The sequence below is a fragment of the Mastigoproctus giganteus genome, chromosome 1, assembly GCF_048544385.1.
Source record: "Mastigoproctus giganteus isolate SK-2022 chromosome 1, ASM4854438v1, whole genome shotgun sequence".
In the NCBI taxonomy this organism is placed as follows: domain Eukaryota; kingdom Metazoa; phylum Arthropoda; class Arachnida; order Uropygi; family Thelyphonidae; genus Mastigoproctus; species Mastigoproctus giganteus.
The window spans coordinates 194,659,623-194,672,708 of NC_143575.1; the positions used below are offsets into that span (position 1 = coordinate 194,659,623).

General features: G+C 33.7%; 1 protein-coding gene across 1 annotated transcript in view; it reads left to right on the forward strand.

Moving 5' to 3' along the window:
* Positions 1–13,086, forward strand: part of Rrp1 (Recombination repair protein 1) — a 102,927-nt gene that overhangs the window by 51,546 nt on the left and 38,295 nt on the right. Inside the window, exons 3-4 of the mRNA XM_090383814.1 lie at positions 1,419–1,620; positions 11,106–11,177. Of these exons, the coding sequence (XP_090239940.1) occupies positions 1,419–1,620; positions 11,106–11,177 (274 nt within the window). The remainder of the gene's footprint in view (positions 1–1,418; positions 1,621–11,105; positions 11,178–13,086) is intronic.

Here is a 13,086-nt window from a genome sequence, read left to right on the forward strand (position 1 = left end):
AAATTATATCATTCTCATTTTCATAAAGAAAATGTAAATTATACAATATGAGGATGGGATGACATTGTAACAAAAAGGACTGTAGGTTTTATGTTAATTATGCACTGCTGATTTTTGGACCAATAGTTAGATCTGTACTAGTTTTAACAATAAAAAATATGCAAGAAGTCCTATGCATTTTTACTGCTTCACTGTTGTTTGAATCGAAGCATTTTTGTACCATGCCATTGATCTTATTCTCCTGTAGAAGTTATTTCAGGAATTCCTTAATGCTTTTTGATGTTTTTTTTGTAAGGTCCATTTTTAATAGAATATATAAACTTGATTGTCCATGAGTGTGTTCTTCGTCTAGCTATTGTAATTTGTGCTGTTTACAATCACTGTTCCTATGCCTTTTTCAGACTGGTGTGAATGCTTTGAGAGCCTTGGCACTTGTTTGTTCCTCCAGTTTTAGGTTGAATATGTCTTGTTTGAGTTCTGTAGCATTCCTAATGCTGTGAGTCAACTCTAGAGTGAATTATTTTCCATCTGGAGATTTGGAATTATTGCATGAGAATGCCTAAATGTCGTAGTTCAGGAGTGATTTTTTTTTTTTTTTTTTTTTTTTTTTTATTGGTAAAATAAAGTATTAGTATTAGTAATGGCCATATGGTGCAAACAAGTCTAATGCTTTTGCTGCACCAGCCAAAAGTAGACGTACTCTTCTCTGACTCAACACAGTTCAGGAAAATGATCATATCATTGTGTAATGTACCCAATATTCCACTCAGTGGGATAGCATTCAGCTCTTTTGAATCAAGTGAATTATCCTCCATTTATCATTGATGATTGATGTAACATACATTCTTTTCCTCCCCCAAAATATGCCTGTAATCTGCATACATAGAGCATACTTTTCCTTCTACAATCAGTTTTAGATGTTCAATCCACAGCTAAGGCCAGCCAGGATGTGCCTGGCTGCCCACTCTGAACTACGAGGAAGTGGAGGCCCATTTACTGGTTCATAAATAGTCTCTGTGAGGAGAGTTGAACTATAGCTTAATATTCTTTTATCTACTCAGGACAAAGGAATCACTGTGCACCCAGCTGTTCTACTTGATCTTGGGGCATTCCAGGTAAACACAGAGCAACTCTGGAAGTGGGTATCAAAAAATACAGAGCACTGTATCAGACAAGGACTGAGTTAACCACAGTATAGTGTGGGATGGCTGTACTGAAAGAGACCTCTTCACTATGATTTTTTTTTTTTTTTTATTCTCAACTAATGAAGGATCTGATTAAGAGTACAAATTTTGTAGAATTTGGTTAAATTTCTTAATCTTCTTATCAATAAGAAGTAATTATGTTTCATATAAATAAGATTTAAATAATTACTGATGTATTTGTACATTGTCTTTCATTAAAAAAAATTAAAACAGAAAGATAGTCTAGAATACCTTTCCCATGAGAAGCCAGATATCTTCTGTATCCAGGAAACAAAATGTTCAGAAAAGAAGATCCCTGCAGAAATGAAAGAAATTGATGGTTATCATGCTTATTGGCTATCAGGAGAAAAGGAGGGCTATTCTGGAGTAGGTTTATTGTCCAAAGAGGAGCCACGTAAAATATCATATGGCATTGGTAAGTTATTTGTTTCTTTTAATTCATTGATATGTAGATACATTTATTGATACATTAACTTTGTAGCATCAGTGATGAGATTTTATGTGATCATTTAAAAAACAATTAGGGTGGGATAATCGATGAAATGAAGCTGTTTCTTAGAATTCTTAATAATCTACAGAAATTAAAATTCATTGTTGGTCTTTGCAACTGTTCACAATACTAAAATGTGATTTCTTACTGTCACCTGTGTTCCATACCATATTCCAAACATAGAATGCTATGACATTGTCAGTAGACAATTAATTTAAAGTGAATATAACACATCCTTCTAGAAATGGGACAGTTTGCTGAATTATTTTGCAGTGAACTAATAACTTGTAGCTCAAGAAGAAGCAGAAATTCAGAAATTGGCAGTATCTAAGAAGTAGATAACAGAGAACATAATTCTTTGTCAGACTCAGTAAATAGATAAATAACAGAGCCAAAAAATTCCAAATAAAAACACCATACTGTAAATCTTAATATAAAAATTCTGTCAAAGTAATGTCTTGTTCTAAATAGTATGGAGCTACTGAAATTAGCTGTGCTAATCAAATAAGTTTTAAATTGTAAGGATTTTGTCTCCATAGCTGTCTCAAGTGCAACTGCATGCTCTTACAAATTGTATCCTGTCATTCATGTGTAATTAGAATTAATGATATTATTATTTAACCTCACTAATGTTTGTTAGTATCGATAAGGTTTAAGAAGAAACTTAGTAAAGATGAAATTGTACTTACCTTTAATTAGAGGGTATTCCTTTTATATTTCTGCTTGTAAAAAAAGATTAGCCACTCTCAGCCATGTTAAATTTTATTATAAATGCTACCTGTAGATCAGCCATCTCTCTCTCTCTCTCTCTGAGCACTTCAATCTCAACCTGGAGTGTCACATGCCATACTGAGAGAGTATTATTACCAGGTGAGAGGAATGCTTTTGATGTGAAAACGAATAAGTAATGGATGTTTTAACGGAAGAATATAAGATTTTATGCATTGGGCTTAATGTGATCATTGGTTGTTGTTTGCTAATAGAAATGTTTTGCCTGTCTTTCCTAAACACATTATAAATTCCATAATGAAACTCATTATGATTTTTATATGATTTGAAGATTTCAGTAAAGGGCAAACACATTTCACCATAATAACGTAAAAACCCACACAATTCCAGCTATCGATATTTTCACAAATGCAAAAAGATCGAGTTTACTACCTGTTTATAATTGCTTGCAGTAACAGAAAAGCCCAATAAACCAGAAAAGTGTAAATTATTTTTATTGTTTTATGGTCATGACTTCCAGAAATGTGCTTTAGAAAAATATCACAAAGGCATTTAAAATTGATTCTTATAAGGGAACATATGATAATGATGAAAGTGCATGCATTTTAATGATTTGAATTGGTAACTAATACAATTTACAAACCATGCTCATGACCTTTATATGACCTTAAGGTCACGCTTGTGACCTTAAAAACGACATTTCAGAGAGATAAATAGCTTAGTTATACAGCGAAAATTTCAACTTCCGAGATCTTGAAACGAATTACCAAAAAACTGTATGTTATTGGGTTCACATTACGATATTTTAACAATACGATGGTGTCTCTGGAACGGATTAATATCGTAAAGCTGGGTACACTGTATTGTAAAGCTATGCACGTGGTTTGAAATGCGTTATTTATGAATGTTTAACATTCATTTTTTGCAATTAATGTTCACATTTTCGATTTTGTCGATACTTGATACTTGGGGGGGAGGGACTCGTAAACCCGAGAACTCATAAAGCGAGAACTGCCTGTATTTACAAAATTTCTAATACTTATTTATACTTATTTAGGTTTTTAATTTCTAATCTACTATTTTCTGCATTATTCAAACATCTCATGAAGTTCAATTAATAATTTCATTTTCTCAAAATTCAGTTATTAAATTAATTAAATATTTAATTGTTCACATAATAACCAGAAGTGAGAGGGTGCTGCTGTCTTTCTTCATCATATATAAGGGCAGCAACTTGGAATATAAATCCTTTTAGCTATGTAGTCCACTATAAGAAGGTATAGTTCATTTTCTATTTATTTAATTTCTGTTTTTACAGAAAACTAGTTTTGATTAACTAATTGAACTGCTATTTAAGAAAATGAGGATTTATTCTTATAATTTCCTATGGAGCTTCTATATTTTTATCTTATCCATATATTTTCTAATATATCAGGTATTTTCTATTTTACTTGATTTTATATCTTATTCAAAAGACTTCTAATATATCAGCACCTCCGTAGCCAGGTGGGCAGGAGCAGCAGTGCGTAGCACACGCTTCTTGATTAGACTGGGGTTCAAGCTCAAATACCACCAAATACGGAGGATGCGGAAAGATCAGGTAATGACCACCGCATATCCCCTGAGCAATATGGCCTTAGTTGCTAATGCTCCTAAAAACCAAATAACAACGACTTCTAATATATCACATAATTTTCTAATCATTATTGGATTTATGATACATTAGGTATTCTAAAAGTTCTTCTAATTACATCATATATCACTACATACTATAATACCAGGATCCTTACTAAAAGGTCAGGCAGTTACACTCCCGGTAAATCCCAAGTATCTATATAATATGCTGTTTTGCTTTTGCTTTCTGCTTGCTAAACAACTCTAATTTTTTATACCTCAAAATCTATTAGAGCAATTCAAGGGAGATTGAGGTCTATTAATATCCTTATTCCTCTTCATATTCACCTTAATTTTAGGCATAAGCCTTCCTTTTCACTACATAAATAAATAGTTGGTACTTATATATTATTCAATTCAATTATTATTAATTTTCACTGCTATCTTCCGGGATGGTGGTTATTCTGCCAGTTTTCTGCTAAATTTAAGGTATATTAAAGTAAATAAGCCAATTTGATTATATATTCACAGTAAATTCTTGGTATATTTGAACATAGAAAAACTCTCAAATGGCAAACAGAAACAGATAGCCTCAGCTAATTATTGATCGGATATATTGAGTGGAGCTAGCCCTAGTTAACATTCTATTCAATGTATCCATATATCTATAATTAGCTATATTATTATTTTAATTTTACTATTTCATTTTATTTTATTTATTTTTATTATATTCTGTGTTTATTTATAGGGTACAACAAAGAAGTCCAACTTACGTTACCTAAATACTTGGCCCTTTGAACTAATGAGTATAGTTTTCACCCCTAATACTTTCATTCTAAATTCTCCAATTTATCTAGTTGGTATTATAATTAACTAAAAAATTGTTTTATATATATATATATATATGGTGATTTGCATAACTGTGGCCATTCAGTAGAAAGCTGGTACACATGCAAAAATTTGAATCATGATGAGAGGGCTCACGTAAACAGATAAAAGCAGCATTTCAGCATTAGCCAGTAGACAACGACTTTACCCGGAGTTGAATAATTGGGAAGCTCGAGGAACGTCGAAGTGCTAGGAGTGTGGCTGCAGAGTTCGGTATCGCCCATAGCATCGTCTCACGTGCGTGGTCAGCCTTTAGAACGACAGGTACAGCTGTTCGAAGTACCAGTGGCGGTCGCCCACGAAAAACAATGCCCAATGATGACTGCTATATACTTCTACAGGCCAAGAGGGACTAACACCAGAAAGTGGGATCCATTGCAAACCAGCTGCAAAGGATATCGCGGTTTACTGTGGCCAGGTGACTCCACAAAAGGGGACCATTTTCCTGCCAGCCAGTATGCTGTGTCTCTTTAACACCTGCCCATCGGAGACACCGTTTACAGTGGTGCATCGAACACAAGAACTGGATAGCAGGGCAATGGGGTAAGGTACTCTTTACTGATGAGAATAGATTCAGTCTCAGCAGCGATTCTGGACATCAGCTAATCTGGCGAGAGGTTAGCACATGGTATAACCCCGCGAATATCACTGAAAGGGATCAATATGGCAGTCGAGGTGTTCTTGTCTGGGGAGACATTATCTTGTATGGACATACACAACTCCAGATACCGGAAGGCAGTACTGTAACCTGTGCATGCTTCTGTACTTAGGTAATCCTTCCTCTTGTGCGTCTGTTTCAAGGTGCCATTGGCTCCGAGTTTGTGTTTATGGATGATAACGCCACACCCCATCGCACTGCAGCTGTTGATATGCTTTTGGAAAATGAGGATATTGTTCGTATGGATTGACCTGCCCACTCCTCCAATCTAAATCCAATCGAATACATATGGGACGCTCTGGGGAGACGTCTAGCGGCACGTCACACCCACCAGAAAATGTTCACCAGCTGAAGATGGCACTGACGGAGGAATGGATGATGTTACCGCAAGAACTTATCAGCAGCATTGTTCTAAGTATGGACAGGTGGTGCAAAGCCTGCATCAATTAGGGGTGGCCATATTTCCTACTGAGGACCACCTCTTCCCTTTGTTCCATCTTTGGCAGCAATGCATCTTTATTATGGCAGCCAGTGCTATGTTGCCATTTTTGAATAAAGTCCCTCTGTACCGTTTTGTTTCTGTTGTTGTGTCGGCGTTATTTCCTTCATTTCTGTACCTCACAAGGTTCCTTTGTTATGCTTTTCCCATATCCAGGCTACTCTTATGAGACACTTCAGGTGAAAACCCTTACTGGTCCTTAAGTTTTCCACACCAATGTGTGTGTTTATACTGCATGATTCAAATTATCAACTTTGCTTCCATGTATATATAAATATAACCAGCTTTGTTAAACTCTAATATGTAGACTGATATGTATCGTTAAAATAATTGTAGGTTGGTTTGAATGTTCTTTACGCAATTTGCAATAACCACTGTGAAACCGTGTGAATTCATCAAAATATATCTGAATTGACTCTACCCACAGACCTAATGTAACAACAGTGACAAAAGCCATATTGGCACACCCCAATAACTCGTGCTACTACTACTCACACACCAGGCTCTTTCTCTCTCAACTACCCTATAATAACATCAAACTGGTTAATGGTTCATGCAGGTGCTTTGTGACTAGCTTATATATCTGTAATTAGCAAGAGTAGTTTAGTGCTGTATTATGAAGTTTACTGAATTAGTGGCAGTGCAAAAAGAGGAAAGTTTCACCCCTTTTTTACATGAATTAAGAGTATTAACATTCACATTTTGGGACATTATTTGATGTTTAATACTTTTAATATCCCAAAATGTGAATGGATTTTCTCTCTCTCTCTCTCTCTCTCTCTCTCTCTCTCTCTCTCTCTCTCTCTCTCTCTCTCTCTCTCTCTCTCAAGAAGGTATATGTAATTATAAATAATGAACAACACAGTGCTTGTTTCAATGTTCAACTCATGTACATTAAGCTGTGTGACTATTATGGTGGCAGAAATGAAACACTGTGATTGATCTCTTTTGTTACAGAAATGGAAAAGGTTTTGGTATGCCTCATTGTGAATTTCTTAAGAATTGTTAATTTTTTTTTTTAAATCCTCCAATGCAAAAAGTATTTTCTTTGAAGTACAATTATTACTTTTCTTTCTCAAATTGAGTGTGTTCATGTGGACACTTGATGATGAACAGTGCCAGTATTGGGAAATTGTGCATTTTGTATTGTTGGCAATTGTTCTTTTTTACTGCAGTGTAAACAAAATGGATTGCACATGCACCCCTAACACGAGTTACAGTTATGTGAATTCTCTGTGATTATGCATTCAGTTCTGAAGGAAGTGAATAGCAATGTAAAATTTAAAGGCACCATATAATTATGCTGTATGCAATACACTAGCAAATTTTTGTCATAACAGTGTAGGGTTTTGGTAGTATTTCCGAATTATTATACAAGCTATTCAGAAATTGCTGGATCTGATTCAGACTTCAAATTTCATTTTGGGTGCATTTCAAATAATCCATACTGAAATGCATATTAAACCATATATCATTGGTCAGAGAATGATAGTGACTTTGAAATACATCACATTTCGAATGATAATCCAACCCAACAGTGGGCATGTCACTGGGTAGAATTATTCGAAATGTGATATAAAGTGCCAGAGCTGTTAAAATCTAAAATAACAAAATCTGTCAGATTGACATCAATGTCAATTTTAATATTTCTTAATTTTTTCATCCAATCTGCATCATTGTGTTGGAATTGAACTAGTTTTATTACTAAAAAATTAAATATTAGCTTATTTTTCATTTTGACATGTGTTGTATAAAGGTGCACTTGTGGCTGTAAAGCCAATTTTCATATAAACATCTTAGGAAAATGTATTATTGCTCATTACAATTCCATAGTAATGCTCATTGTGTTGCTTTGTCCACACAAACAGTAATGCAGCTATGTATAAAGTATGCCAATTGAAGTAATTCCTTATAGCCAGTATTAGAGTATCAGAGAATATTCAATAAAATAATAATTGTGCTGTGAAGAAATTTCAGTAAATTTCTAACAAGATAACAAGATTGATACATTTCATTTTTGCCACCATTATACAGTTTGGTTTATATGAGATATGCTTAAAAATAAACACACAAAAAAATTTAGGAAAAAAAAATTCAGATATTCTCTTTCTGATGCAGTTTTGACATGTTCTTGACCACCGAATCTGAACAGCAGTGCCATTGTCATAAACAAACTTTGGCTCATCATTTCTGAAAAGCTGCAAAAGCATGACAAATCATTCTGAAAGAGCCAATTGTAAAATTTCATGAAAATCCATATATATTGCATGCAGATGGAGAGATGAACAAATAATTGTTGGATTTTTATTGGTCCAATAGAAATGAAATTTGGAATGGTTTGATCTTTCTAAAGAACCAAATATGAAATTTTATGAAAGTCCACTAGGGGTTGAATTACTACATGTGGACGGATGGTCATAGTTACAGCAATAGACACTTTATGCATAGATGCTAATGTGCCTAAAAAATCTAAGCCCATTATCACCTTTGCAAAAACAAAATCCCTTCCCTTTGCCTTTGTATTTCTTTGAATAAATCCTGTATCAGTATGCTGTTATCACTGCTAAAATGCTCCTTTACTTGAAGATTCTTAACACATGATGAATCACCATTGCTAACCAAATCAAGAATATTGCTTTCTTTTGTTGTCTAACATGCTGGTGTAAAAAGCAGTCTGAGAAATGTTCTGAGCAAATTGAGAAATGTTTTGCTACTTGAACTACCAAACCACAAGTTCCAATTAATGTTTGGTAAGTGTAAATCACTCGTGATAAGACATTCTAATTTGCTGGCCTACTCTGTGTATAGTTGTTCGTTATACTCATCACAATCATTTAGCCTATAATAGACTCCAGCTTTCATTTTTGTTTTCCCGTGGTTTGTCCCACCAGACTTAATCAGTACTACACTGGCAACTTGTGTACTGGTTGTGATGTTTTAAAGTCTATGTGCTCCTTAACTAAGATCATCGCTTCTCTTCCCCTGTCATGTCTGTTCCTTGAACATGGGCAGGTTTCAGTATTGATTTTGTTGCCTCCTTCCTCGTAATCAAGAAAAGAGCTGTCTTCATCTTGACTTGCCCCTAATGCAGTGGATTTCAACCTTTCTTTCTGTAATGAATTTCTCTTAAGCAGATTACTTGTGGGGTAAGATTAAAAAAAGTTGCATTCAGAAAAAAAATTGATATTCCAATATGTGCAAATTAAATGAAGGTGGTAGATGACTTTCATCAACCGGTGAAATACCACCACTTTGCTTATTGGAGGCTTGAAGTGGTGAAACCCATGTTTAGTCTCTAGAGCAAAGTTTCCGGCATCCCCCTTCCCCCATACTTCTCCTTCAACCCATGCACGGTACTAAGTACTATAGGTTTTGATATCTTTCGTGTTTGGGGTTTTCATAAAAAAAAAAAATAAAAATAAGATACTGTACCACATTTCTGAATGTATTGTTTGTATAAAATGTTATGCAGTGCTATATTTCTTACGAATAAAATATTTCAAAATGATAATCCCTGTATAAACATTCTTACTTTTGTGGTATGCATTTTCATAGTTTTATTTATTTATTGATTTTAAAGTCAATATTTAAGTAAAAAACAAAGAATTTTTTGTTACTTCTATGTCTTAGAAAAAGTTATTTCGGCAGAATTTATATGAACAAATGACAGTTCTTTTTAAAATAATTTTAACAATACAGTAAACCCCCGCTATTCGCGGGGGTTACGTTCCTGAGAAATGTCGCGAATACTGAGTTATGGCTCCCATAGTAATAAAGGGGTTCCGTTCCAAAGTATGAAATATATAAGAAAAACTAGTCTAAAATTTTGTCTATGTATGTATTATATGTACCTTCATAATATGACTATGTACATAGACAGTACATAGTGAAATGCAAGCATATGGCATCGAAATGAAAATAAGAAACAATTTAATATTAAATGTAATATTTATTAGAAATTTCAAACAAATCTTTCAAACTAGCGCCTTTGCTAGCAAAAAAACTTATCCTGCCAGTGCTATCACCAGTTTCACTAAAGTGTTGATAAAGGAGTTTTGCTTTTTCACGAATGATGAGTGAACTTAACGGAATTTTATTTTGAGTTCGGTCTTCTATCCACAGATTTAAAGCTTTTTCCATTTTCCCTAATTTAACATCACGAGTTACAGAGCAAATTTTTTAAGCAATTAGCGCGTTTTCACGGACACCATGGCGGATTTTTTCTTCCGATTTTTTGATCGATCGTACCGTTGACTCATTGATTTTATAATGTTTTGCCACTGAGGAGACACTTTCACCATTAGAAATTTTGTCTAATAACTCAATTTTATTCGCTAAAGTCATCTTTGATATTTTCACATTTCCCTTGTTATTCGTAGCCATATTTTTGTACGGGTTAGAAAGAACTTGTCCACAATAAAGTCACTTTCTTTTGTTAACACACTCGAAAAAGTCTGTTTTAAACTGCAAAGCGGTAGATTTATCACTTTTGTAAGCATATCAATTTATAAATTGATAAATTTATTCAATTTATAAGCGTATAAATTAAAAGCAAACGACAAAACCTTCCATGACAAGCGCATAACACATACTGAACAAGGATTAGTGAGAAACATCCACACTCGCGATTTTGTCATCCCTCTCCCCCCAACCCACTGAGCGTTGTTTTGACAGGGAAAGATAATTTTAGCCACGTCCATGTTTTTTTTATGGCGGAAAATATTCACGGCCCTTTAAAATTCAAATTTTTTTAGGTTTCATTTTATATTAAATCAGCGACTGCGAATACAGATACCACGAATAATGGGGGTTTACTGTACTCATTTTACTGAAATTTCAGTACAACAAAACGATTTGTATGCTCCTAAGGAGTCATTTCAATAGGATATTACTCTGTTTATCATTTTCATTATACTAATTGGAGTTTTGAAAATGATATAAAATTGTTTACTCTACTTTAAGAAATTTATTAATTCTTTGCCTTTTCAAACTTAATCAAGGAAATAAAACTTGCTATTTTAGGTAAACCAAAGCATGACAATGAAGGTAGAGTGATTACTGCTGAGTATGCCAAATTCTATCTGGTAAATGTTTGTAAGTACTTTTTGAATATATTAAATGATCTGTTTTATTTTACACTTAGTATGCTAAAGCAGCATTTCTCAAAGTGTGGTCCACACCTAGTGCCTTTTTACTGAAAAATATAGACATGGCAAGTATTAAACAAAAGTTTACACTATTCTTCCTGCTCTAGGTAGTTTTGATAAATCTGTATAAAAAAAAAAGATAAAATGGGAACTTCTTGGATAGGGGAGAGATATTGGTCCTTGGAAAATATACAAATAATCACATTATCCTATTATTATTATGCAACATCCAAAAATTCTGCAAGTTATGGCATGCAAGTGTGGAACTAGTTTCCCATCTTTGGTTTCTTTAAAAACAAGCATAGAAATAGATTGAATGTAGAGCGCCAGATTTAAGGATAAAATTGCCTTCTTTTGCACTTTATGTGAAGTTGTTATTTAATGTTAAACGTCATCATTACATTATTTTTCTTAATTATTTAAAAGCCATAAAGGGAATAATACATGACATTGTTATATGATTAAATAGTGTACTTCATATATATATATATATATATATATATATATATATATGTGCATTTATATTTTAAGACTGCAAAAAAAGTTTTAAAAAACTAGTCCCCAACTATATAAAGCTTGGATGTGCTAAAATGTGCTAGTGTTCCAGAAGGAAGTTCCCATTTTACCTTTTTTTAATACAGATTTTTTATCAAAACTGTCTGGAGCAGGAAGAATAGTGTAAAGTTTTGTTTAATACTTGCCATGTCTATATTTTTCAGTAAAAAGCATCTTTTTTAAAAAATTTTTTTTTATATCATCCCCAACGTACGTGTACGTATACATTGAAGGTTATCAAAGCTTATACGCTTTAAAATCTGGCACCCTTGGGGATTGAGAGGTTCCTGGTTTTCAAATTTTCTGGATTTTATGTCAGTGTACTACCTAGTGGTTGACAGTTTTAGAGGAGTACATTTCAATAAATATTAAGCACAGACTGAACTTAATTTATATCTGTAAACATTTATAATCACTATTGTATCCTTCTGTCTGATTTGCAGGCAGCAGGATTTAAACTGCATGGATAATGCAATGGTCTTAATTTTCACAGCAGAACAAACTTGCCTTAATGAGTTTCTCCAGCATTACATTATTTTCAACCAGTAGCTCTAGCTATATTACAACTTTGAAAACTCTGATTTCGTATACCACGTAGTAGCCCATGCCGAACAACTTCTTTACAACTTTTTTGCTTACTTATTGTTACTACAAACCATCTACTATCTAACAAGAGACAGCAGCAGTGTCATCATTTAAACAAATGACCATTTAACCTTTTGGAGAGGAAATGTGTTTTAAAGTAGTGTAATACCAGCACGACTCATTGTAAAGGCAAGTTTGCAGTTTGTTGTGCTGTGAGACTTAAGACCACTGCATTATCTATGCAGTTTAAATCCTTCTGGAGGTACTATCCTTCCCTCTACAAACAGAAGTGTTGCAAAGTCTATTGGCCATTACAATTAATATATGACTAGTGAAAAGCCCACTGAAATTAACAAGAAGGTAACCTATTCAAAACTAATTTATTTTGTTACAAATATAAACAACCACTGCTAAGTCAGTTGTTTATAAGTGAAAATTTCCTTTAATGTCTAGCAGACAAAAGTATAAATGACAAAAGTACCACAGTTTGCAAAAATAACCAATTCAAATCAATGAAATGTGGCAAGGAAGCGCATTATTAAAGTGCATATCATATGTGAAATATGTAAATCAGTTCATGAGTAGCATAACCAGAATAAGTGGACCTCAAGAAGAAATATAATTGTATATGAGCCAGGTGACATTCAAACAAACCTGTGCCTCTAATGAAAGTGTTTGAGTCTGTTGGCTTGAGGCCCACCCTTGCAGGAGAACAA